General features: G+C 46.5%; 3 protein-coding genes and 2 non-coding genes across 6 annotated transcripts; 3 read left to right on the top strand and 2 right to left on the bottom strand.

Annotated features, from left to right (window-relative positions):
- Positions 1-216: 216 nt before the first annotated feature.
- fam189b (family with sequence similarity 189 member B) lies at positions 217-6568 on the bottom strand. 2 transcript variants are annotated; one of them, XM_057044867.1, is made up of 15 exons: positions 6083-6568; positions 5237-5982; positions 5107-5163; positions 4810-4917; positions 4610-4726; positions 4431-4538; positions 4185-4345; positions 3997-4096; positions 3848-3920; positions 3448-3745; positions 3009-3316; positions 2872-2913; positions 2365-2540; positions 2142-2285; positions 217-2072 (listed from the first exon to the last, which is right to left on the bottom strand). In XM_057044867.1, the coding sequence occupies exons 2-15, from the start codon at positions 5468-5470 to the stop codon at positions 1827-1829; spliced, it is 2172 nt and encodes a 723-aa protein (XP_056900847.1). In that variant the 5' UTR covers positions 5471-5982; positions 6083-6568; the 3' UTR covers positions 217-1826. The 2 variants fall into 2 exon arrangements, with proteins under 2 accessions (XP_056900847.1, XP_056900846.1); XM_057044866.1 differs by having other exon boundaries at positions 5237-6568.
- Positions 6569-7022: 454 nt separating this feature from the next.
- On the bottom strand, positions 7023-11132 carry rab13 (RAB13, member RAS oncogene family). The gene is made up of 8 exons (XM_057044879.1): positions 10614-11132; positions 9704-9764; positions 9398-9458; positions 9241-9318; positions 8656-8745; positions 8340-8405; positions 8198-8248; positions 7023-8090 (listed from the first exon to the last, which is right to left on the bottom strand). The coding sequence occupies exons 1-8, from the start codon at positions 10735-10737 to the stop codon at positions 8019-8021; spliced, it is 603 nt and encodes a 200-aa protein (XP_056900859.1). The 5' UTR covers positions 10738-11132; the 3' UTR covers positions 7023-8018.
- A 365-nt stretch (positions 11133-11497) lies between these two features.
- On the top strand, positions 11498-14531 carry rps27.2 (ribosomal protein S27, isoform 2). Its single transcript, XM_057044881.1, has 4 exons — positions 11498-11577; positions 11998-12106; positions 12580-12690; positions 13570-14531. The coding sequence occupies exons 1-4, from the start codon at positions 11572-11574 to the stop codon at positions 13596-13598; spliced, it is 255 nt and encodes an 84-aa protein (XP_056900861.1). The 5' UTR covers positions 11498-11571; the 3' UTR covers positions 13599-14531.
- Positions 12349-12480, top strand: LOC130533265 (small nucleolar RNA SNORA13). Its single transcript, XR_008952522.1, has one exon. It is a non-coding gene; the product is annotated as a small nucleolar RNA SNORA13 (small nucleolar RNA).
- Positions 12842-12974, top strand: LOC130533266 (small nucleolar RNA SNORA13). Its single transcript, XR_008952523.1, has one exon. It is a non-coding gene; the product is annotated as a small nucleolar RNA SNORA13 (small nucleolar RNA).
- Positions 14532-25317: the final 10786 nt, after the last annotated feature.

Here is a 25317-nt window from a genome sequence, read left to right on the forward strand (position 1 = left end):
TGGGCGTGGAAAGAAAAAGCTCCATTTGACATCAAACCTTTTCATTGGTGAGTAGTATCGAACCAGGATGGGCTTTCAGTCGTTCTGGCCAATAAGAATCTTTAAGAGGCGGGGCTTAGGTGGAGCGGGGCGACCAGAGGCGAGCCTCTTTCGATTGACGTTTTCATTTTGAAATAAACAGACAAAACGAAAAAAAAAAAAGACCCGAAAAGACGATTTCACAAAAAATAAATATAGGTGTTTAATTGAGATAGAATTTATTCATACTTTGAAATTCATAACTCAGATTTGCCACTGACGTGTTTAAAATTTGGAGTGACATATTTAATTACATCAATTCATTTTCCAGGTTGTGAACTCAAATATACATTTTATAATATTTTCTGCAAGACAGGAGGTAGAAATACAATTAGGGGTGTTGGATTTATGGGGGGTGTATATATGTACTTTTTCCATTATTCAGATATATACCTGTATCCAAAATGGGATGTTAATAATATGGAGCCTTCACTTATTGAGCACACGACAAAATCTTCCCAAATAAATTAAAAACAAACAAAAAATCAGAAAGAAAAAGAATTCCAGTTCAAATTTTAAAGAACTAGTAACTAGACATCAGGCCCTTATATATATTTACTATTGCGGACACTTATAATGAAATTTCCACTAACCACAAAAGAACTAGTGCAAACAATAGCGGGAAAGCTCAACCTCAGCATTTATCTGTACATTTATTTTAAAAGGGTATCATGTCATTAGAGCCACAGTGCAATTCAAAGCTCTCGAACTGATAAGTTCAGGCTGACATGTATTTATACTGAAATCTAACCAGGATACAGACAGCACTGTCATCATCTGGACAAAAATAGTGAGATCCTACACTCATTGCTCAGATGTTCACTCTCAGATAACCTACAGTATAAACATAAATATATTATAACTATCATATGTCAACAGTGTAAGGGAAAAGAAAGGACCAAGCATTGCCAAAACATGCAGTTAAAGACATTTGAAGACATTACCGTTACACAGGTGTTTGGAACTCAGTGTAGAAAGTTCCTTCTGTATTTAGGAGGCTATAGTTAAAAAAAAAAGAAACAACATGCATAGATGCAAATCAAACCACCACATTAAAAGGTGGCCCCTACAGATAACACGTTTCAAGGTTTAGGATGTACCTGTGTCGTGCAATGCTGTCATTGCTGGAATGCTGGTTCTATATTTGGAGGTCAATGTAAAGGTGATTATGTATGGAAAAAAGCCCGAACTGCCCATATTATCAACACAGTGATGGCATTTTCTTCCCCTCATGCGCAACCGCCTTCTTGTCTTGCACTTTAGTCAGTATATCGCTGCATACTAAAATGTATTTTTATATGGAATACAAAATAAAAGTGATCACCTGAGCGATCCTGTTGATGTTTTTGTACAATAGGGTTGAAGTATATTGCAACCCATGCTAATGTCATTAGCTGACTGTAGCTGATAGCATTGTTGACCTGATGAATGTGAGCTTAGCTCTGCCTCCAGTCTCCATGAACAGATGAATGAAGCTGAGAATACAGTACAAAAGTTGCATTTTGTTTGGTTCTCTTGACCAGTTGTAGATTTGCTCACTCGGTACAGGGACCACATTTTGTCTCTGGTGTCCGTTTCGTTGCTTGATCTCGGCTGAGCATCCACAATGCTGAAGAGCACCACTGAATTAGACTAGTTGGTTCAGAAAATGGAGGGAGGAAGGAGGAAGTCCTTACACACGCTGTCCTTCTTGCAACCAGTCAACTGTCTTCCCTGTTGTCCATCCCTCCTTCTCGCTCCTGTCCACCTCACAGTGCGGACTCTGAGTAGAGAGCTCCCGATGACCCGTGCGGAGGTGTCAGCAACAGGCGAAGCGACGCGGAGGAGGAGCTTAAATCTCCGCAGCTGCGCAAGTGCATCCCCTCTGGTACCCAGCTGTCATGGCGACGGTTGTGCCGACTGTCACTGTGAGAGTGGTGGTGTCCACGGCGATGAGGGTGGCTGGGGTGATGGTTGGGGCGTCCGCGACTGGTGTTCCACAGGGTAAGCAAGACCTGATAAGGGCGTAGTGATTAGTCACAGGGTCACAGGCTTGGAAGGGGCTGAATTAGCTTTTTTCATACCTGTTCTGAGGGAAGGTGGTTAGCAGCAGTGCCCTCCGCTACAGTCCTCTTCGGCCCCTGACCGCCGCTCCCGGGATGGTCCGAGGAGAGCGACACGTTGCGTTTGGAGCGCTGCAGGAAGCGAGCCACCAAACCCCGAGTCACCTGAGGGAATAAGCAAAACAAATCAGAACAAGAATTGCTAAACAGTCCAAGACCTGTTTCACCCCATCAAACATTTAACCTTGAGGTCCCCCAGGGACCGGTGACAGTCTTTGGGCAGACGCAGCGGTGAGGCGGCTGCAGCTTTGGAGGGGATCTGGGCTTCTGTGCCTGTCGATCTCCCACTGCCTTTGACCGGCAGAGCGGCAGCTGGAGACAGGGACGCGCGAGGCAGCAGCCATGCCTCACAGGACGGACCTTTTAGAGATGGAAAGATTAAAAGGAGAATATCGGGGGTTTTCCATTTAAAACACAGAATAAGGAAACGTGTGCGACTCGGCTGAAAACAGCCTGTCAGTTAAAATATTGTGATATGGCCGATATCTTTAATCAGGAAGCCTCATTTTAAATATGTAATAGGGGCCCGCTGAGACGCGCTACTGTTTCCACAGCATGAACTCATTTATCACTGTATAATCGCGTCTCATTTGCAGTGTTTCAGCCTCAGTGTTCACCCAATCGGACACGTTTGCTTGTGCTCTGTAGTTTTTCATCCTGCATTGTTGGGCACCATGTGGGGAAGTCTCACCTGTGTCCACGGATGCTTTGCTGCCTCCAGAGCCACAGTCAACTACCGAACAGTAAAAGGGAGACAGTTTACATCCACAAATATTCAGATAAATATCTATATTATCTAATATTTGGGGTTTTTTTTGGCAGGCGTACCTGTATCAGTCGAGGATCCGAGGCCAGGCTCGCTGTGTGACCTCACCAGTTGCATGCACCCTTTGCTGCTCCCCACTGACCCTTCTCCGTCCTTCTTCTCACTTAGCAGAGCTCGCCGTTGGCCGCCGACCGCTGGGGAGGTGAAGGTGGGAGGAGCGGAGGAGGGTGGGAGAGCTCCCTGGTGTGATGGAGTGGGAGGGCTGACAAGGAACTCTGGGGTGCAAGAAGATGTTTGAGATGGAGCCAAGATGGCTTCCAGCTGGGAGCAGCTACTGGCCAGCAAGGCCTGGCGACGCAGCACCGGGGACCTGTGAGCACAACACTTCTGCCTTAAATCAGGTTGCACCTTCATATTTCAGGACTATGCTCACCACTCCGTGATTTCTGTCTGTGTTCTAATCAAATTCTACTGGGACTGTGGGTTGAGATGCGTCTTCACCTGTAGGTGGGGGTTGCTGTGCTGGGGGAAGAGCAGGAGTTGGACCTCTCTCCTCTGAGGAAGCGCCTGGCTCGTGGGCCTCCTGCCAGAGGACTCTCTGGCGTCTGAGTAGGGGGGTAACGGAAACAGGTGTACTCCCCGCCCTCCATCCCATCTGCCCCTTCACTGGCCGTCCTGTTGCCCCTCTCCCGGTGGCTCCTCAGTCCAACCTCCATCAGACAGGAGTCCTCGGAAGGCGAGGAATCATCAGGGATGTCCACAATTTCGGACATCATCAGAGATCCGCTGTCCATGGAGACTAGAACGACAAGCTGCTATTCAGTAAAAATATAACAGCGACTTCCTTTTTTGTGAAGCTTTAGTAAAGCCGGATCTGAAGATTCTGGCTGGTGCCTCTCACCTTCCCCGCTGAAGGCTGTCGACGTTCCTCTCTCGCCGGACAGCTCGGTGCCGTGGGGATCAAACATGGTTGCCTTGGCAGTGACAGAGAAGAATGTCAGAGGAGGCAAACACACGTGTCTGGGCTTACGGGGAGGAACACACACTCACCTGACTGGGGGCTCTTTGTCCCATCACGGCCTCATAAGGAGGGGGGCAGTCAGTGGGGTATAGAGGGATGGGGCTCTCCATGGAGCCATTGTAGGTGATGCTGCATCAGAATATCACACAGGCTGTGTCAGGTACAGTAGTCCACACACAGATAATACCAGCAAACACCTCATCGCGTAAAGGGGCACCTTTGAGCGTCGGTTTCAGAGCTGCAGGTGTACTCGGGGGGGTAGTAGGGAGGTGGAGGAATAGGAGGGACGAACTCATCAAAGTCCATGATGTTGGTGAGGAAGGCGTCCTGCGGAGTGGTGCATTCGGGATTGACTGAACGAGAGCGATGCGGCGCCAACTACAGGGAGGAAAGGAAACTTTTACTGCATTCCAGGCTGGACTGGGCAGGAAAGAGCGGAAAGGTCAGTCGGGTCAGCACTCACCAGGTGCACGAGGTCCAGAGAGAATATGTGGATACTGCAGGTGACGGTGGACAGCGTGCAGATGATGGTGGACAGAATGCTGAGACCACATGCGCTGAACAGGAGGTCCTGTCGAGAATCCAGATTAGCCAAATCTGGGAAAGGTTAAAAATAAGCACACAGTTCTTCCGCCCACCCACCTTCAGCTGATGTCTGACCGAATGACAGTCGGCGTTCAGGAAGAGGACCAGCGTCGTCACCTCGTTGATGGAGCAGGAGTGAGTGGGCGCACAGCACACACACAGACCGTTCTCCACCTACACACACAAGGAAGCGGTTATTCCCGACCGTGTTGCCCCCCCCCCCTCGCCTCTGTTGAGCGGGAGTCCACGTCACGCACCTGGCAGGTCAGCATGGACTTCACCATCTGTGCGTTCTGACAGGAGAGCATGGAGCCAGCCAGACTGAGGATCACGCACACTGCGGACAGCAGCATGAACAGCGACACCTGGAGAGTTGGGGGTGGGGGGTCATTCAAAACTTTACCCTGTAGGAGGGCAACAGTGTGCAGGAGTTTGCCCCTCAGATCAGAAATGGCGACGCTAACAAACCTGTCCCGGTGGGTTTGTGTTCCGGGGTTAAACATTATACATTGTAGTTCTGTCAGCTTCTTTATGTTTAAACGCACAGCCCTTACCACCAGTGTCAAAGGTCTTCTCCAGGAGATGATCCCAACGATCCCTGAGGCCACCACCTGGACACACCACAACAGGAGACATCAGAATCCCACCTCGATGGATTCCATACGCTTCCAAATGTTTGCTTACAAAGAATCCAGCCCAGAAGGGGCAGGACTGCCTGACGCGGGCCGAGGAGGTGAACGCCATACTGGTGAAAGAGAAGGCCAGGACCATGGCCCCTAAGCCCATATGACACAGCCCCAGGTACAGGAGCAGCCGGGCCCCGCCAGCCCCCCGGACTGATATCCCCCTGCGGCTGTCCGACCAGCCCCGAGACCCCGAGGCCGAGGCCATGCTGCTGGAGTCCGACGGCGAAGGCATGGCGTGTGCAGGGGACGACTTTTTTAAATGAATGCCTAACCTGGGCTGACCAATCAAAGTTTAGTTGTGTGTAGAGAGAGACAGAGAGCCAAAGAGGGAGCGCCGCTCAGTCAAAATTATGCAACAAGCTCTCCAGCGGCAGGTTCCAGGGGCTCAGTGCAGCACAGCAAGGACTCAGAGAACTTTGTCAGCAGAAAACTGAGAACAGAGCACCTCAAGAAACTCATCTGCCACCCCAGCAGTCAGCTGGGCCTGTTTACATCCCCGTGCAGCCGTCAGACGGAAACAGCAGAACGCACATCACTCTCTCTGCTGTCTCCTGCTCTCCTCCCGTCCTCCACCTCTCCCTCCTTTCGCCAGCGGCATTGCGGTAACTGGAGATCGTAGGAGGCCGCAGAGGCTGAAGCATCCCAGCTCAAACAGCCGAGCCGTCGTTGTTCCGCTCTCTGCAGCGGCGCTGATGGGAGGAGCGACGACCCCAACATGTGCGCAGCCCTCCTCAGGGTCTCCTCCTGTCGCAGGAGAAGAAAGGGAAGAAGACGGAGCCGATCAAAGCTCCACGATCACGTCAGGAAATAAATATCCGCTGATTTTTCGCTGGCGGGTTCGAACCGACGCTTCTTCTTCTTCGTGACCAACTCTTCCCCACCTCCGTGGTTGTCACTCGCACCTCGACCCCCTCTGCTCCCGCCCCTCCTCCTCCCCCGTCCTCCCCGCAGTCACGCGGGTGTCCCGTTCAGCTCGTGCGTCTGTACGCGTCGATGTTCCCCTCGCTGCCTCCGCCGGGCGTCGCACGTGCACAACAGCGCAGTTTACCTACATCCCCGCGTGTCTGAATCCATCCACGTTTGTGGCGGAAGTCGCTCTTTTCTGCCGCGCCCTGGCCTCCGGGCCCGCCCCCCACTCTGCCTCGGACGAGCACGCTGTAAAGACCGGATCGTGTTCGCACGGCGAAGCCTGGCGTGCGTGATGACAAGGCACGCAGCTCTCGGTGCGGGGCAGTTGAGGATGCGGCAGGGCGCGCGTGCAGCGTCGTGGTGCTGATGCTGGGAAGGAGGGGCGGTTGCTATAGGCGACGGGCTCCATTTCCTGCTGGTACAGCATAAAGAATGGAGAAACCCAAATGCCCCCAGTTGGAAGGATTCCATTTATTCGGCCCTATATGAGCATTTGGGGGTTTGGTACCTTGCTCAAGGGTGCCTTGGCAATGCCCTGAATGTTTCTCGCACCTTCCCTTCCTACCAAAAAACAGTCCATGTTCTGTCCGCACTGGGACTCGAACCTAGAACCCTCTATTTCTCAGCCCCACTGAGCGACCACCACCCCCAATGAGCCACATTCTTGAGATGTGTGCTTACCTTGCTCTATATTTTCTTTGTTTTTAAGGCTAAATATTGTTTTTTTCACCGGCTAAATCAGACTAGGTTAAACAATAAAGGTCACTGAATATGTTGATGCGCCTGCAGAGACTGAACCAGAACAAATGGAATGTGTGTTTCGCTAAGTACCTTAAAGTGGTGGTGGTTTGACAGAGATGCATAAAGAGTCGGTGTGCATCTGGAATCAGTCAGAATAATTTATAACTGTTTGGATATAGACTGTTACATCAGATGCATCGGGACCGGACCCACCCGTTCAATTCAAAATGAGAGTGGAAGCCGCAGCTTCTCCACATCACTGTATTCAGCTGCTTATCTCTTCAATCATATCCCACATAACAGCTCTTCCCTTTCTGTTAAAACCATGCTTATTCATCACCAAAGCTTGGTGTTGATCTCACTCTGCAGCTGCAAGCTGCGACTAGTTTAAGATATTATCACATAAAAGTATGCATGTTATATCAACTGAGTTTACTGTAAATTCCGTGAAATGCGTTAAAATATACACGTTTGAAGAGCTTCATCAGTATTTAAAGAAGGACAACATGTTTGTGATGGCATATTATAAAATTACATAACATTTAAAACAGGATTTTCAATCGGGTACCACAAAAATGGTAGGAATATAATTCAAGAAAGGGAAATCTCTGAGCTGCTGATGAGTTGATAATCGTGCTATATATTAATATGATGCATTGTATGTGTGTGAAATTCCGGATCCAGCCCAATATTGACTCCATTTAACAGATAATATACGACAGTTTGGATCAAAAGGCAAAAACCCAGAAGCTCGATGCGTGTTCATTACGGTCCAGTGTGCAGGATTGGTGACACCTAGTGGCGAAACTGCATATTGCAGCCAGCAGAACAACCCACGAACAGAACAAATTCCAACACTTTCAAGGAGCTGTTGGCAGCAGATATGTTCAGTGTGAAAAACAAGCACATTTTAAGATCATGTATGAAATCCATAAATAATTGTCTTCCATTCTGGGGAGAAAGGGGCAAATGCATACAAAGATAATACCAGTAGTTTTAGTTTCACCTTTAAGATCTGCAAAAATTTGACAATTGAGTCCACCAGATTGAGACAGAAAACTTGCTTTTTGTATTACTCTCCAGTTAATACTGATGTGTTCTTGTACGGCGACCTTTCAGCGACATCCCATCTAGAGAAGAACACATTTGGAGGACTTCTTCTCAGTGCTGCTTGTGATTTTCACCTCACGGCCAGTCGGACCCTGCGAGCCGAGGAAACAGACAAGCAAAGACGGTCTGAGTGACATTCACCGTACCGCAAATACATTCAGAGGTTCGACCACGTGACATCAGTTCTGTTGGGGTTCACCTGTTTCTTGCTGGACTTCTGTAGGATGTCATGTGCCAAAGACAGGAACGACTGAGAGAAACATCCAGAGTCAAGCGAGGTTGTAAGTGAGCAACTGCACGTTGAGTGATATTAACAGGTCAGATGTTTCCCTACGGCTCACCTCCTCCACATTAATGCTGGACTTTGCACTGGTCTCGAAGAACCGGATACCGTGATCTTTAGCCAGCTGTCAACCAGACACATTTAATTACAGACAGCCAGGACATGGGTGATAATTACTTCCTGCTTTTCCTCTAAAGTAAACACGGGCGCATCGAAAAAAAACCCCACACGTGACACTTTCCGTCCTTCCTCAAACAGCCGCTCCCTTTTTGTTTCAAGTGGCATTTTCCAGTCACTCCTGACTGAGGGCTTTTAAAAAACCGCATTGCTACACATTCAATTCCAACAATAAAACCCCCAAAATGACATCTCACCTTTTCTCCCGTCTCCTTGGAAACTTTGCGCTTTGCTTCAATGTCGCACTTATTGCCTAGTAACATTCGACTGACTCCCGCTGATGCATTCTGGGGAGGGAAATGAAGGGGGTGTCATCGTGCAGCTGACTACGGGGTCAGCGGGGCTGCAGAATTCCAATCAATGCAGAGGAATGCGGACACATTTGCATAACGTCTGGCCTGCACAGGATGGGAGCGCTACAACAACCAGCCGCCATTAATCCAATGGAAAAAACCCTTAAAACCATTAAGTTGCAGTTTGAGGAGGCAGTTGAGAAACTGTCCTTGTTAGATTGTCAATAAAATCCCATTAATGTCCCTGCAAAGGTCACATTTTCTCCTTAAAGATGAAGGATGATGATGCTAGGCGATGATAACATGGACCGCATTAAGTTGATTCATTTCTTCTTTAAATGACACGAATAACTTTCCCCGGGATGGTATAAGGTCACAGTGGGCTAAACAATGCTTGGTTTGCTTCTGCTAATGGGCTAAACGATCCCTTCTCATCATTAATTCCATATTTCTATTTCAGGTTTTCAGTCGGAGCGGAAACGGTCTCACCTCTTTGATGCTCTTCATCCAGTTCTGGATGTTCTCGAAGGACTTCTCGTCTGTGATGTCATAGACCAGGATGATGCCCTGCGGCGGTCAAGACACAACAGGTCAGCTAAAGAAGGTGCAGCGCCGGCGCACAGACCTGGCTGCGTCTGCGGCTCACCATGGCTCCTCTGTAGTAGGCTGTAGTGATGGTCTTGAACCTCTCCTGGCCCGCTGTGTCCCTGCACACACACGCAAACGTCAGACAACATGAACGGCGCCGACCCGATACTTTAAAACAAAGTTCTAAATGCTAGAGGACTGGGGGAGGGGGGTGGGGTGGGGGGGTTGCCTGCAAGCCTCCGTGATTGGTGACTGTCTGATACAGGGAAGAAGATGTTCCTCATAACTCCCCCTGGGTGACCCGCTTTAGGGAACAGACCTAAACAAAGCATTTCCACGCCACAGAGCAGCTGGCAACTCTTACCACACTTGCAGTTTCACTTTCTTCCCGTCCACATCGATGGTCTTTACTTTAAAGTCAATGCCTGGCAGAGAAGAAGGGGACAGGGAGGAGGAGAAAGGAGAGAGATAACGAGTTAAATACATCACATATGGACGCCAAACACGCCCACACGTGCTTATATAGGTCAGTGTCCAGGGTTTGGTCAAATGTGGGACCGAATTCCTGAGTATTTTCAGTTTCTGCTGCTGTTTGAAGGCGTTCTGCTTCCACCTCACTAGATTCCTGCTTTAACTTCAGCCGCATGGGAGAATTGTTCCATCATAAAAACATGTCAATTCTGACTATATCACAGCAGGATGGCGTTCATTCATTTCCATAAGTGAAAATATGTCTGAATGACGAGCAATAAACACGTAGACAAGAAGCGGATTAAGTTACTTCAGACTTTCCAAGTTTCACTCATGATTTGGGGGCATTTATTCCACCTTCTACAGAGGTTTTTACCGCACATATGAAAATACAAAATGTGGCCTGTCCTGCCTTACCGCTTGTTATTATTATTTTTTGCTGAGATACAGATAAGAGGGTCAAAAGAGGAATAAAAGTGCAGGCCAGAGAAGTTAACTTTTCTTCTGGGAAGGCAGAGATGGTAAAAAAGATAGGAATGAGGGTGGGTGGACCTTCTGTGAGCCAAGTGAGAGGAATGAGATCCAGGAAGCGGGGTGCAGGGAAAAGACATGGGAAAGGAAAGGAAAATAGAGCATGAAAAAGAGATAAACCAACACGGGCCGGTTGGGACACGAATACGTGGAAAGTGTTGAGCATCAAACAGGAGGAGGAGGAAATGTCAACAGTGAGCAAAGTTTGGTTTCGGTGCACACGGGCCGGTTCTGGCGTTGGTGCAGCCCGGACGGGGAAAAGAGCAACGTACCGATGGTGGAAATGTATGTGGAGTTGAAATTGTCCTCGGCAAATCGGATGATCAGACATGTTTTGCCCACTCCGCTGTCTCCGATGAGCAACAGTTTAAAAAGAAAATCGTACTTTTTCGCCATGGCTTGCAATGTTCTTGGGGGGGAAAAAAAGATAATAAAGCACGATTAAAAAAGAGTTTCCAACAGCACTTTACGTCGACTTCACTTTGACTCCATGAAAGGAGTGGATCGGACTTGTCTCCCCGTCTCTTCTCTTGTCACCGGTAAATTCCGATCCCCCTCAGTGCCTCTGCCTGGACTGCCCCAGTTAAAGAAACAAACTCATCCAAAGTTGGCCAAGCGGTCTGCTGATGTTCACTCTTGGTCTTTGGATTCAAGGTGATCTTCGCAAAGGGTCGGGTATCCGCAGATACCTTGCCTACGTGGTTTTTTTTTCTGATTTAGGAAAAAACGCCACTGCAGCCGTCGGTCAGATCCGCTGAAAGGCTTCGTTGTGTGGGAGTGATTCATGGGTGTCGACGGCTCAGACCTGCAGACACCCGGCTTGGACACAAGATGGTGCTATTTGATCAGAAAATATCAATACACCCAAAGCCCCGTATTCCTGACCAAGGATCAATAATTTAAGTGTCAATGCCACATCGCAATCTTTATTAATAAGAAAAAAGTGCTTTGCACTCTTCTGATTAGGCACGTATATGTAATAATCTTGCAAGTTTGTCATTCTTTTATTTTTTTATTGTATAAGCAGTAGAATTCGACTAAATAAAATACGTTTACATTCGTTTTTTTAATATCGCAAAATAAAACACATTCCACCCAAACATATTTAAAACTTTATGTAGTTCACATATATACTTTAGAAAAGCCACTTCCTCGCGTCTTTGCGGGTTTCCGGTTTGACTGCCTCGTGGCTTACGTGAGCTTCCGGTGAAGGTAGAGAGACACGCAGACATGCCTGTAAGTACTCCTCCGTCTTCCAAAGTCCTAGAGTTGATAAAAAGTGTTATCTTCCTATTGTCTGATGCTATAACAACACACAACGCATCTTCTTTACATACAAGCTGTTTGGATGCTGAAATGTAAATGTAAATACGTGAAAACGGGCCCAATATGGCGAGCACGTGCACCGCGGGGACATGTTGGGACATGTCTGGCAGGGAAAGCCTCACCTGTTTAGATCTACCTGTTTTGGTCTATTTTCACTTTATTTCGCTTGAACATTAGATAACATGAAAAACACCAGGCGCAAATAAATAACCTTTGCCCATCGACAACGTCGTATATGCGGTTTATTGTCGTCGACGAAACGAAACGAAGGCTGTAAACAATAAACATGTTGACTAATCTCCTATTTGCTATAACTTTGTGTCCTTTTAGCTTGCAAAGGATTTGTTGCACCCGAGCCCCGAGGAGGAAAGGAGGAGACACAAGAAAAAACGACTTGTGCAGTGTCCAAACTCCTATTTTATGGATGTCAAATGCCCAGGTAACCTTATTAGTTTACAAACCAAATCAGCCTGTCATTTAATAGAATGAGAGAATTTGACATTAATCGGGAAAAATAACCACTAACCTCCTCTTATACTATCATCTGTGTATGTTTCCGTGTACAGGGCCATGCTTCTGTCTCAAATGGTTCTAAATAATAAACCAGATATTTTTTTCTTAAAGCCAACTTTATTTGGAAATTCGGCTGATACTGATGTACACCCCCTTAACTCAGTTATTTGCCTTTATGTGTTGCTCTGTCATTGTTGCCATAATGATCAGGGTGTCAAACAAGGCATACAGTGACACATGTGGCTGCCTGTTGAAGGAGTTTCACCTGACTCTTTTAAGCAGCCGGCTGCATGAACAAACTGTGCCGATGACAAATACTACACGTGACATTCGGTGCTTTGATGTCGAGAAAGGGTTCACGGCTGTCCACATGTATAAGCCATGTTTGTGTGTCTGCAGGCTGCTACAAAATCACCACAGTGTTCAGTCACGCTCAAACCGTCGTGTTGTGTGTCGGCTGCTCCACGGTCCTCTGTCAGCCTACGGGAGGGAAAGCTCGGCTCACGGAAGGTATGGACTCTAAACCCTCTAAGCCTGTCTGTCGAAACATTAATGCATATTTATTAATGACACGAGGCCAGGTCCATAGAATAGTATTAATATTGCAGTGGTGTAAAGGTCACATTTTGTGATTGTCACTGAGGTTTGGGATTAATATATCTGCCTTTGTGTTGCCGTTTCATTGCATTTGTCATGGAAAAGGTGTCAACTGAGGCATACAGTGATTCTTGTAGTTGTTTCAGAAATGAATCCTCCTTGATCCATTTCTTTTACAGTCAATTGCAAGGACAGTTCTCCTATTCAGAAATGCGTTTAAAGCCAGAGCAGCAAGGAATCGGCCCACCCCTGCTCTGTTGTCCTTTCAGTTAAAGATTTGCTTGGGAGCTGATTTGAGAAATGATTGTCTAGTGTGTCGGTGCATCAGCTCAAGGTCTGTTTTTAGTGGCCCTTTCTCCACCCACCTTCTCCATCCTGCTGCTGTGCAACCAAGCACACTGCAGTAACCAAGGACTGCCAGTAACCAAGGACTGCCGAGTGTGTGCTCATCTTCGAGCTGCTCCGGTTGCAGGTGCAGGTGTCGACTTATAAGCCTCGCTTGAGTGGTTGAGCAGAACCTTTAGACTCTTGTGCCAGTATATTTTACACTCTTAGATGACTTATGTGGGGCCTCAGCTGTCTTCATTTTAACATGAGCCTGGATTGAAAGTGTATACTTTTTTACCTCTCCATTGACATCCAAGTGATGAAAAGCATGTTTTAATGCTGTGGAAGTATGTTGGTCAAGTCCTGACTGTAACCCAACTGGCCGAGCACATACCTCTAAATACCCACAGTGCTGTCGTTACCATGGCAAAATCTAATTATTGGTGTGTTCTCCATATTCCGCAGGATGTTCGTTCAGGAGGAAACAACACTGAGCTGGTCGGGTGCGGCTGTACCTGATGAACAGTTGAGTGGACACGGAGTCACGCTGCCACTGGGCTGATGCCTCGAAGAGACGGAATACGAGCCATGTCAACCAAGAAAAAAAGAGCTCAATTTAATGCCACTAATCTATTCATTAGTGTTTTAATCTTTAGATGTTCCTCTCATCTCTAAAGACACTTGAGATCTCATTTGGCTGGTATCTGAAGATGTTTTAAATGTGCACGTGTGGATCTGGGGCTCTCATTTGTACACTGCATATGATTTATACCCAAACAATGAAATATGCTATTTAAATGTATGCCCAATTTCAAAGCCAGTCCTAATGCATACATATTTCATATTTAAGAAGGAGATGCTTTAAAAGGACAATAATTTAGAATGGCTGCATTTTTTTCACTCTGTACGTAAACGTACAGAGGCTTTAGGCATCGTGTGTACAGTATAATGGTTATAAATGTGATCCCAGGGTGGGCGAGTGGCGCCAAACGTTCAGATACGAATGTGGAAGCGACCAGTAACCTCATTTATGAAGACGCAGGTGTACGTGTATGAGCTAATCTTCCAGCTGGTGATAGCACTCGATCCTAGTTTGAATGGAGACAGACTCCTGCTAAAATTGCCAATTAACCCTGACTTTTTCCTTCCAAAGCATCAGTGAATATTGACTAATGTTGCTTGAGCTGGGAATTAATGCTCCTTCACCACTCTGAATGCACCATGATTTTAGGGTAAATTGTTGCTTGTGCAGCTTCCTGAGTGTGACGTCTAAAATAATCACTCTAGTAATGTTGCATTTAAAATGCAGACCTACATGAGCTTAATTTCATTTTCAACAAAGGTTTAAAATCAACAGAGGGGTCATTTCTATTGCTGTGTGTACATTGTATACAATCCAAATAAATAATTACAGAGAATTACTTTAATATCCTGTGTCATGGCTTTATATGCATACTACAGCAAACTGAATTACTGTGTAGTTAAATGGAAATCCTTTCATTCTCATTGCTGTGGAATTTAGTTTATCTTGCGTAGTTTGTGTTGGTGTCAACCGTTGAGTTGCCGATAGGGGGCGCTGCACTACCGAGAAACGAAAACCATGTGGGCAGGACCAGGGCAAATTACTTTAGCTCAGTCCTAATTTAATAGTGCTTCAAACGTTCTTTGACTCGGAACAGCAACAGAAGTATGAGCAGCGCTGACGCCTCCTGATGTTTTGATCATACGTGGGTGGTCGTTCAGGGAAGAACATTCGTGTCTTCTCAAACTTCCCCGCAGACAGATGCAAAATTCTGGCGTCGGATTCTGAGATGCTGGCATTCACACCCAGGAGAGGAAGAACGTTGCAGAGTAGACAAATTAGTACAACTGTTGCACAAGGTGGTCGCGGAGGAAAAAAATAGCCTCTGAACACACACACACACAGAGAAACTGTACTTGAACAGACGCGTTGTGTTCATCTGATTTTCTCACATTGCCAAGGACAGAGTCATTACTCATCACCAGCATCCAGCACACAATTAACTAACTCAATGCTGATGAGTTTTCCTGACCCTACGTGTCCATGGCAACGACCTTCAACAAAGCAGAGGCAGCGAATTGTCCTCTTGGTAGGAGAGCTCAGTAATTTATGCTGGTAAACAAATACATTCCACATATTGAACCAGCTCTCTACACACTCCCGAGTTATATGAAACCCAGCATGTGTCTTAGGAGACAATTCTCAGGATTTTGGATGAAGCACCGGAGGCTCTGAGGGAATAACTCACCATACACAGTCAATTTCCAGTCACACTATCTGTTAAAGCTATATAATTATGCAAAAAGAGATTTGTTTCAGACAAAACAGTTTTCAAGCATTCGGACAAATTTGTATTTATTACAAGCTGCGTATAAGAGTTTTATTTAAAACTGCCTCCATTCATCCAGATTATTGTTTATATTATCATTTAGGTTTAGTTTAGTGGTGTTTGGCTGCTGGCCTATTACTGCTCCTTTGGAGAAATATAAATGATGTGAGAGAAGGTGGCCCCATGTCCCTGAATGACATTTCTAGAATGAACCTTTTCTGTGTTTGTTAAAGAAAATCAATAAAGATTTTGCTCAAAAACTAAACAAGCGCCATTGCTTTGAAGTGTAATAGGGCATCTATCACCATCCACCTTCTTTACCCAGCCAGGAGCCCCCCCCCCCCCCCCCTCTAGATGCAGCTCAACTAAAATCGAGATTAAAATCCAAATAAAAGAGCTAAAATGTACCCGAAGGTCAGATTTCTGAGGGTTTAAAGGACACCGATGGGGTTGTTTTGGCATTATTTAAAATTTTCTCTGCTTTGTTGCCATTTTCAAACATTGTGGGGGAACTGCAGCAGGACCGCTCGCCCCGCTCGGAACCCTGGCCGCTCTTGGACGTACGTGTCTGGACTGCAGGCTGATTTCATCCCCATATGTGAAGACTGGACTACTCGCTTTGCTCTTCTTCAGACCTTTGTCCGTGCACATGAATGCCAATATCTCCAGGGGTTCTCATTCCTCATTGATTTGGTTTTTCTGATTGATGGACAGATTGATCGCACTGATGCCCTGTGCACTGGTGATGTTAAATATTGACGTATGTAGTAGCCAGCGATTCAGTAGGTGGTCCCCCTACAGTCTGGACACGTCAGAGATGCAATCACCCTAATAAAATGCTAAATGTGTATCAGGTCACAATGTTGAAGACCTGTGCCAGCTGGAGAGACCAGAGATGGAAGGATGTAAAAAGGGTCAGAATACACCATGGTAAACATTGGGGAAGCAGCATGGAAGCTAATGGTCTCTTCAATTGGACAGGTTTTCTTTCAATGCAAACTCAATAGTAAAAGCAGCACCAAACGAGTTCTCACCCATTTGAAAAGCGGTGAAATGATGAGGCCACACTGGCACACAAGCAAAAGTCAAAGATTATTTCTACCCTGAGTTGCCGGCGACCTCAATCAGCTGATTGGTAGCCGGTGGAGTGAGTGCGACTTCTTCCTCTGGGACCTTTGGCTCAACGCTGCCATTTTCCTCTGCGGACGCAGCCTGTCCTCCGCCCGTCACAGGCTGCTTCTCGGGGTCCAGCGCGCGGAGCTCCACATCGTGCACGTGGGGCTCCGTGTCCTCCATCATGGTTGAAGCTGTTCCCTGCTTCGGAGCTACGGAGGAACAGAAACAACTGACAAACTTTTAAAGTTGAGCCCAGAAGTAGCTTGAAGACAAAATTAAAGGAAGGGATGGACTAAATAAATGCCTAATACTGTTAATTAAAAGGCATTATATCTGTTTATTATTGCCTGTCAGATCTGTTGAACATTGGAATATTAAAGATTATTAAAAAGGCTGCTGTGGGGTGGGATTGTTAGTTCTACACTCAACCTCCTTTATCCTGCCTCCTTTAGATGTTCCAGTCACACCTGAATATCCTACTAAAAATCGTACATGTGCATTGAGCGCACAGAATTAAGTCTTTATGTTTCTATATCTGACCTTGTTTAATTTCTACATAAAAGTGATAAGGAGTGGTTGCTGCTTTAGGCCGAGGCTGCTGGGGTCCAGAAACATGATCACCTGATCTCCTCTCCTCCTCACCAAGTAAATCAGTGACGTTCTTTCTTGTGTAGATTTTCTGCTTCCCCCTCCTCTCCTCTGTATTCATCTACAGGTATCGCCACCTTCATAGTTGTATGCTGACCTACTGACCTCCGACCCTGCTGACCCACTCACCTCTACCGGCAGTTTATGATAATTTATTTCTATGTTCTCTGCCTCCTCTCCTCTCCTCTCCTCCCCCCCCCCCCCCCATCAGCAGGAGGGTCCCCCTACATGAGCCTGGTCCTGCTCAAGGTTACTTCCTGTTAAAGGGGAGTTTTTCCTGCCACGGTTGCTTGTTGGGGGTCAGGCCCTGGGATTCTGGAAAGCGCCTAGAAACAATTCTGATTGTAAGAGACGCGATTGATTGATTGATTGATTGATTGATCGATCCTTCAGCTAAGGGACAGAAACCTCCAACTTAATGCCAACTTTATCTTAAGTTGGCATTTTTTCCTTTGATCTTAAGTTGTCATTGCTGTCTTTGATCTTAAGTTGGCCTTTTAGTCTTTGATCTCCTTTGTATCAAACACATCAGCTCTATCTCTTTCAGCACAGCCTGAGGAGCTCAACACTCTTGTAGCACACTGGTGACCAGCAGACGCATCGATGGCACAGAGAGGAACTCAGCAGCTGAAGGCAGAGCAAGAACCACTGGAATCATCAATGGAAACTTGGAGGGAAGAGGTCCAGCAGCTCAAAGAAGCCCTGGCAGAGAAGGAGGAGCAGCTCAGCAGGGCAGTGAAGAGGCGAAGGATGAGGACTGTGGCCCATGTAGAGACCCTGACCCAGCTGAACAGCACACAAGCTGCTCTGAAGGAGAGCAACCTCAAATGTGCTTCCCTGGAGGAAACCCTCCAGACCCAGCAGCAGGAGATAGAGGAGAGATGCAGCAGAGAGCTGACGGAGCAGGAGGAAGGTCTGAGGCACAAGCTCCTTGGGATCGAGGAGGAATTTAAGGGGAAGCTGGAGGAAGAGAAACAAAGGTCTGATGAAGAGAAAGAGGCCTTGAGGCAGCAGCTCTTTTTACAAGGAGAAAAGTTTAAGAAGCTACTTGATGAAGAGCAACAGAAATATGCTGAGAAGGTCATGGAACTAGAAGAGTCAACGAAGCAGCAGCTCTTGACTAAAGATGAGACCTTTAACAAGATGCTGGCCGATGTTTGTCAGCGGTGGGACAGCACAGCTCAGAAATGGGCACAGATGAACGAAGAGCTGGAGCACAAGTTCCTGGAGAGCCAACGTTTGAGGCAGCACGAGGAGGAGAAGAACAAAGAGGAGATCCAGAGGCTCTCTGAAGCGATCCTCCGACTTGAGGTGAGATGCTTTCGCCTTTGTTCCTCTTCCAGAAGATTTCAGATGATGTTCAGTGAAATCTAAAACACAATCTCTCTTTTCTGCAGCTTCAAGTATCAAAGAAGAAGAAGAAGAAATGCTTCTGGAGATGGAAGTTCTGGAAAAAGATGAAGTAAACAATTCCAGAGCTCCCAAAGCCCTCCTCCTCCTCCTCCTCCTCCTCCTCTACATCCTGACCTCCACAGCGTCACATCCTGTCTTCATCAGTTTTATTTTACAGTATCATCATTGTTTATGTTCTATGTTTGGATCTATGATGTAGAAACAATAAAACTCAAAGTCAACCACCAGATTGTAGATGTTGTCAATGACAGCTTTAGAAATGGCTTCATTAGTAGTGAAGACTTCATGAGCTTCGTCACTGATAAAGTTCTAGCTATCAGAGAGAAAGCTAACCAGGCCATCCCAACAACTGGACCATCACCAGATGTGCTGACTGTGGGAACATTCAGGGGCTCCAATGAGCCCTTAAACTCCTTCACCCCTGTATATTTTTCTGAGGCGTAATTGCTAATTCAGAAATCCAAGACCACCACGTGTCTTTTAGATCCCATCCCAACACACCTGTTGAAGGATGTTTTACCATTGATAGGCAGCTCTATCCGGGACCAGATCAATGGTTCTTTAGTGACAGGTTATGTACCCCGGTCCTACAAGGTGGCAGTGATCAAGCCGTGGCTTAAAAACCATCACTGGATCCTGACGTATTAGCAAGCTATAGGCCGATATCCAACATTCGTTTGATCTCTAAAGTTCTCGAGAAGGTGGTGGTGTCTCAGTTACTGGAGCACCTGCAGAGAAACAGCCTGTTTGAGGTGTTTCAGTCAGGCTTGTTAAAGGGGAGTTTTTCCTGCCACTGTTGCTTGTCGGGGGTCAGGCCCTGGGATTCTGGAAAGCACCTAGAAACAATTTTGACTGTAACAGACGCTATATAAATAAAGTTTGATTGATTGATTGAGTGCAGTTGTGAGACAACGTAACATAATTGAAGCATGCTGCTTCCAATCGACACTCCTTTGACCTTTGACCATAGAAACATTAAATGTTTTTTTTACCGGTTTGACTTTTTGTTTGTTCTTAGTTTCTCATGAGGTCAGTCGAGAGTGCTGATGTCACTTCTATTGCTAAGATTTCACACACAATGGAACAATAAAAGCGGGGGCCCATCATTGGAGGCCCTGACAGCTCCTGCTAAACGATTGCCCCCCAACTGATGCCTCCACGCATTCAGTTTGACATTTAAACGCTGATTTAAAATTAACACCAGGACAACTGAATTGCAGAAACACCGCCCGCGCCTCGCTACAGTCGAATAGCTGCGATGCATGCAGCATAACAAGCAGGGCATTTGCATCTTTCCCCCCCATCCTGAGGACACTGACCTATCATGGCTCCTCCTGTTTATTTCAAAAGGCATGTTATTGTTTTAAACATACCATTTATTGAGTTAAATCCTACTGTTACATTCTAGCTAAATAGGTTGTCATCGTTGTACAGCTTCAGTGTGGGTCTCCTGCATGTCTCCCACCGTCTCCAGTAGGTGGATGGCAGTCCTGTGGCTGTGCAGTCGCTGATAAATGAGTCTACATATTCCAAGAGACACACAGGTTTCATGCATGCACACAGACACATGCGGTTTTGAGCAACCTCTGCGGAACCACTGTGGGTCACCGCTGTGATGGATGCTGTTTCTGACTGGCCGCGACTATTAAAAGCCCGGCGACCATCGAGAGCATCAGTCATGTCAGCTCTGCCTCATCTTAGACTAAATCATTCATGTTTTCGGTGGTCATTTCCGGTTTTAATTAATGACTGCGCAGCTAAAATGATGAAGTTAAAAAAAAAAGGTTTGCGCCCCCCTGTGGCCAGATGCAATCATAGCCCACTTTTGGGCCTTATTACATAACAGTGCAATAAATCAGAGCTGGTGCAGCTCCTTTTATTGATTTTTTTTTAAGCGCAAGAGATAAAACAACATTACATCAGCGTGTGAAGGGAAACCTGTGGAGGGAAAACAAACAAGTGTGCAGTGAAAAGCCAAGCACCAAGTATCTCCAACCTGGTGAGCAAACTGATTTTTGTTGGCACACTGGAGAGGGGAGCATAATACAGGAAACACATAATGCGTTCGCGCCCCTGTCAATAGATTGCAAGAGTGAGATGTTCGGTGAATATAAAAACATAATCACCTGCCAGATGCCAGGCAGTCGCTGGCCAAGATGGCTGTTGAACACAAATAAGCCGTTTCCCACATCAGAGACGCTCATCAAACCCGCGTGTTTTCCTGCACTGACAGAACAGGAGTGTGTCTGATTATTGAACTCGAACACGTTTGAGGTGAGGGAAAATGGGGCAATTAGATGCCCCCTTTCTGGATGCGACGGGTACAAATTGCAGCCCCATTCGTTCATCAGCGCCTCGGGTTTTCCGGCCGCACTTGCGCGACGTTTCCATTAAAGGTCAAGGCAATCTGAGCAGGGGCCACTCGCACAATTGGTAATTTGCAGTCACATGTGCACCTGACCTAAATTCCAGTGGAAAGAGAAAGAAGAGCGCCGAGGCAGTGCACAGATAACACGCACGACAGGGAGCGCAGCCCCCCCAGCCCTGTAAAAACACAGCCAAAATAAACATTCCATGTCAAATCTGTGCGTGCGTGCAGAGATTATAGAAACAGCCCAAAATGTCTCCTTTCGACACGACGCAGAATCCACCGTGTCCCGGTTAGGCCGTCTCCTGATAATTACACAGTCAATTATGTCACTCCTTCAAAAACTAGAGCGCATCTATTAACTGTTTCTGCCTCATAGACAGTCAAGGATTTCAAGATCCGAATAACTTGTGACCAAAGCTTATGAACACACACTTCTCCATCTGGATGATGCAACTTTTGCAGTTGGACAGTGACGCATGTGCCTCCTCCAACTTAAATCTCTGTTTGTTTAGTTTTTTTTCCCAATTTAGAAAAAGAATTATTCAATTTATGCAACTGTGGCTGCAGACTAGCCCAGGAAATTAGCGGCGGCTACTCAGAGCTTTTTGATGGTTAAAGTTGAATCCATTTCAAAGAGGACAAAATTTCTGAAAGCTGCTTCTGTCACATGCACGTCCGCCCACACCGGGTGTTCCTCACCGGGTCTTTTAACAGAAGGGAGACTACGTGTCCATGTTTTATTCAGCCCCGGCTGGGTCAGGCTGCGGTGTCGTGTCCAGAGGAAGGAGTGAGAACGGTTGATGTCCTGTCAGGTGAGGCAGCACAACTCCCCAGCGAGGTCGTTAAAAACCCCACAGTCTCTCCTCGTCCAGAGGCAAATCAACAGTCTGACAAATGGGTCAATTAAAGCCCTGGAGCTAAAGCTGTGGACAGTTACCGGTGAAGGCAGGGCTCCGTCCTGGTACCACTGCGGATGACACCATCGGAAACATTATGGGATGAAACAAGTGTGAGTTTATTCCAGTTTAGTCACACGGACGGGATGACTTACGGTGTCAGCCCTCTGTAGGAATGGTTTCATGCTCCTCAAACCCCCACCGTGGGTCAAATAAACCGAAAGTGCGGCACACTTCATTTCACACGCAAAACATCTGTGGGCTGTGCTGATGGATTATTAAGAGCTTAATGGCCGGGAGAGTGACTGCACACAGCTGAAGGATGAATGAGTCAAGTAATCAAGAGCCATTATATCCCATTCCAATCAAACAAAGCTTTAATGCAGTCGTTTTCTCCAATGCTGCTGGAGGAACGCTAACATCGGTGATGTGCAGCAGCCGTGGAGGGGGACCCGCTCCAGAAACCACATAAATAAAACATGTCCTTGGAAGTGTTGGCTGTCGTTCTCTAACCGGGGCTGCGGACACACCGGCGTGATCTTCTGACGCACATGTCGAGCTGCACAGACCTGTATGCATTAGTGCGTTTGTCCCTCTGGTTGCCAAGGAAACAGCAGGACATCTCCTCCTAGGGAGGTGTGACTTGTACAGTCATCCGAATGGCTGTTCACTCTCATGAGCAGGGCGATAAATAAGCGTCAGCGGGCTTGTTCCAGCGACGGGCTGTTGATCCAATTGACGGCAACTTGCAGGGCAGCGCTCGTCTCCTCTCGTCCAGGGAGGTTCCCCCGTGATGGGGAGCAGAGCTGCCTGTGATTTCCCGTTGATGACATTACAGCTGACAGAGCAGTGCGGGGAGGTGATAACAGTGGCCGACCTCTGGCAACCATCTGTCTGCTTCCACCTCTGTGCTCAAAAACACATCCTTGCTGGTAGGACGGTTGTTAGGTCCCTTAAAATGGAGCCAGCAGAGGTTAGGCAGAGAAAATATGCTTCCGTTCTTCACAGTTTTGAACCAAAGGTCACATCTGTTGCCTGAAGCATTCAAAACATGAAGAAACTGGCTTATCCCCTCCCTTGTAGACTACAGTAAAACTGCCACCCCGACAGACTGAGGTTATGGAAAATGGAGCTGCTAAATGAGCTCCAGCAAAGACTATGAGCGTTGATATTGCCCCCGACTCCAAATTACACAGTGCAATCGTGACAATGCAGCCGGGCTGCGAGAGAGGCAGAAAACCCAGGGTAAATAACACAATAACAAGCTAGTTGTATCTGCATGTGTGTCGCATTCTGGGCTGAGCAGAACGCCAGGCTGCCTGGGTTACACACATCAGATACAGGCTTTTGGCTAAATTCTATATGTGAAAACTGAAAATGAAGAGGAGATAGGGTTAGGGTTAGGGTTAGTTTCGGTCGTCACGTCTGCCTTTGCCCTGGAAGATTGAGCCGCTTGATGTAAATCACCTTCACTCGCCATTAAGAGTGTGAGTGTCTCTCTGTGCTGAAGAAGAATCCTTTTTTCAGAAAGAGACGTGGAGCACACACCAATCGGAAACCTTTCTGGGCTGCTGCGGATGATGACAGCAGCACACCGTAATTACAGAGGCAGTTTAAAGTGTAATAGCTGCTCACAGCCCAGTATAACAGTGCATAATGGATAATTATTGCAGAGAATAATGGGGGTTTCTTTGATAAGTGGGTCCCATATGTTGATATAAGAACTCCATCATTCTAACACTGAAAGTGACAATTCAGGCAGGTATCTCGTCCAGTATGAGTCAAAGGTCCAGAATGCACAGGCACATCAGGTTATTCAGATTTGTGCGGCTTGTGTTTGATTTGTGGTATCGATTTCCTGCACCAGCCCAGATTACAGCATCCAGCTGCTGAGTTCTCTGCCTCCGCAGGTCTGATTAAACCTGCCGGGTTGGATGTTCCGAAGCGGCACACGCTCGATGCAATCACTTCCTTTTAAAAGGTGATGCTACACTCCAGCTGGAGTCGTTTTTGCTTTTGCTTAATTTTAAGAAAATCATCACTAAGCGTCCTCCACCTAAATTTAAACAGTAATTCTGATGTGATTGCAGCTCCTCCCTCTTCTTAGCAAGATAAAATGATGAGACAAAAGGGAGACTATTCCTAACAGATTATAAAACCCAATAGCAGCAGGCAGTGGAGTGAAAATTGCCCAGAAAAATGACAATTAAAAAATAATTGCATCGCTCGGTAATCTTTTTACGCCTCTAAGATAATAATTTCCTGAGGAGCGAACAACAGAGACACAGAAAACGTGGAATCTGGGATGTTATAGATATATACTTTATTAATTCTCTCTGTTAAAATAAAATTACAAAATAATTTCAACCTCAAACGGCACTTTCCTTGTTTAGAATTATTTAACCTGTTGTCAATACATATATCATAATTGTCATGACGAATGAGAAGAATACTAGTTTCGTAGTATAGGAATATTAATAATAAGCTATAACTGCGTTTAATCATAATGGTAGAAAAGACTAAGCAATACAAAGCTAAAGTTCATCAACAGCATACAATAGTCCAAGCGAATGTAATTCAGTATTCCGGCCACAGCGTGTCGCTATAAAACAGTTTTAAATATTGTCTCTAATTCAAAGATAGGCTTGTCGTCCCCCCGCGCCATTATAATTCCTCTCAGATACACCTTAGTCTCCCTTTCTATGTTTTATTTATTTCACAACAGCTGTTCCTTCATGGCCATTTATCCTTTATAAGGTTTATTTGCGTTCCCGTGGTCCACCGTGATGTGTGTCAGGCCTGTATCAAGTCCAGGTCCATATTTTTCACAGTTTTTGCCTCAGAAGTATTGTCAAGATATCTGCCTCCCGCAATCTTTTGTCCCCAGTGACAGCAGTGTTCCCTGCCTCTTATTGAAGTCCATTTAAGAGAGAGCACTTTGGTTGTCGAGGTGTGTGTGTGTGTGTGTGTGTGTGTGTGTACGTTCTCTGTTTTTGTGCGCTGGAGTGAGCAATGATGTTTCTTTACGCAGAATACATTCAAAATAACGGAGTGCTGTTTCGAGGGGGGGGTCTGTGAGCTTGAAAATCAGCGTGTGAGATCCCCCCCCCACCCCCCATGAAAGGTCATTGGCACCACTGTGGGCTGCACCCAACAATAACATCAACTTGAACTCACACGGCTGAAGAAGCTCATTTTGTGGCTTTTGTTTCATCCAGACTAGCGAGAGGCGTTGGATCACAGTGGGAGGATAAGCGGATCGTTCATTATGGGGGGGGGTAATGCGCGGGGCCTCATTTTTAACTCTCTGCAGCGGACAAATCTAATAACAAGGAAACACTAGGCAAAATGTGGAGCATTAATTTTGTGCAGGGCTGCCTCACAGGGTCATCAATTATTGATATCATCTCTGTTATTC

This window comes from Takifugu flavidus, chromosome 10 (genome assembly GCF_003711565.1).
Source record: "Takifugu flavidus isolate HTHZ2018 chromosome 10, ASM371156v2, whole genome shotgun sequence".
Lineage (NCBI taxonomy): Eukaryota > Metazoa > Chordata > Actinopteri > Tetraodontiformes > Tetraodontidae > Takifugu > Takifugu flavidus.

Coding starts and splice junctions, on each gene's coding strand:
- fam189b (XM_057044867.1), bottom strand. CDS start 5,470: ATGCCTTCGCCGTCGGACTCCAGCAGCATGGCCTCGGCCTCGGGGTCT. Junction 3,746..3,847: donor GACAGCCTTCAGCGGGGAAG/GTGAGAGGCACC, acceptor TTGTCGTTCTAG/TCTCCATGGACAGCGGATCT. Junction 2,914..3,008: donor CGGATCCTCGACTGATACAG/GTACGCCTGCCA, acceptor ACTGTTCGGTAG/TTGACTGTGGCTCTGGAGGC.
- rab13 (XM_057044879.1), bottom strand. CDS start 10,737: ATGGCGAAAAAGTACGATTTTCTTTTTAAACTGTTGCTCATCGGAGAC. Junction 9,765..10,613: donor CACATACATTTCCACCATCG/GTACGTTGCTCT, acceptor CTTCTCTGCCAG/GCATTGACTTTAAAGTAAAG. Junction 9,459..9,703: donor AAAGTGAAACTGCAAGTGTG/GTAAGAGTTGCC, acceptor GTGTGTGTGCAG/GGACACAGCGGGCCAGGAGA.
- rps27.2 (XM_057044881.1), top strand. Junction 12,107..12,579: donor TATGGATGTCAAATGCCCAG/GTAACCTTATTA, acceptor GTGTGTCTGCAG/GCTGCTACAAAATCACCACA. Junction 12,691..13,569: donor GAAAGCTCGGCTCACGGAAG/GTATGGACTCTA, acceptor CATATTCCGCAG/GATGTTCGTTCAGGAGGAAA.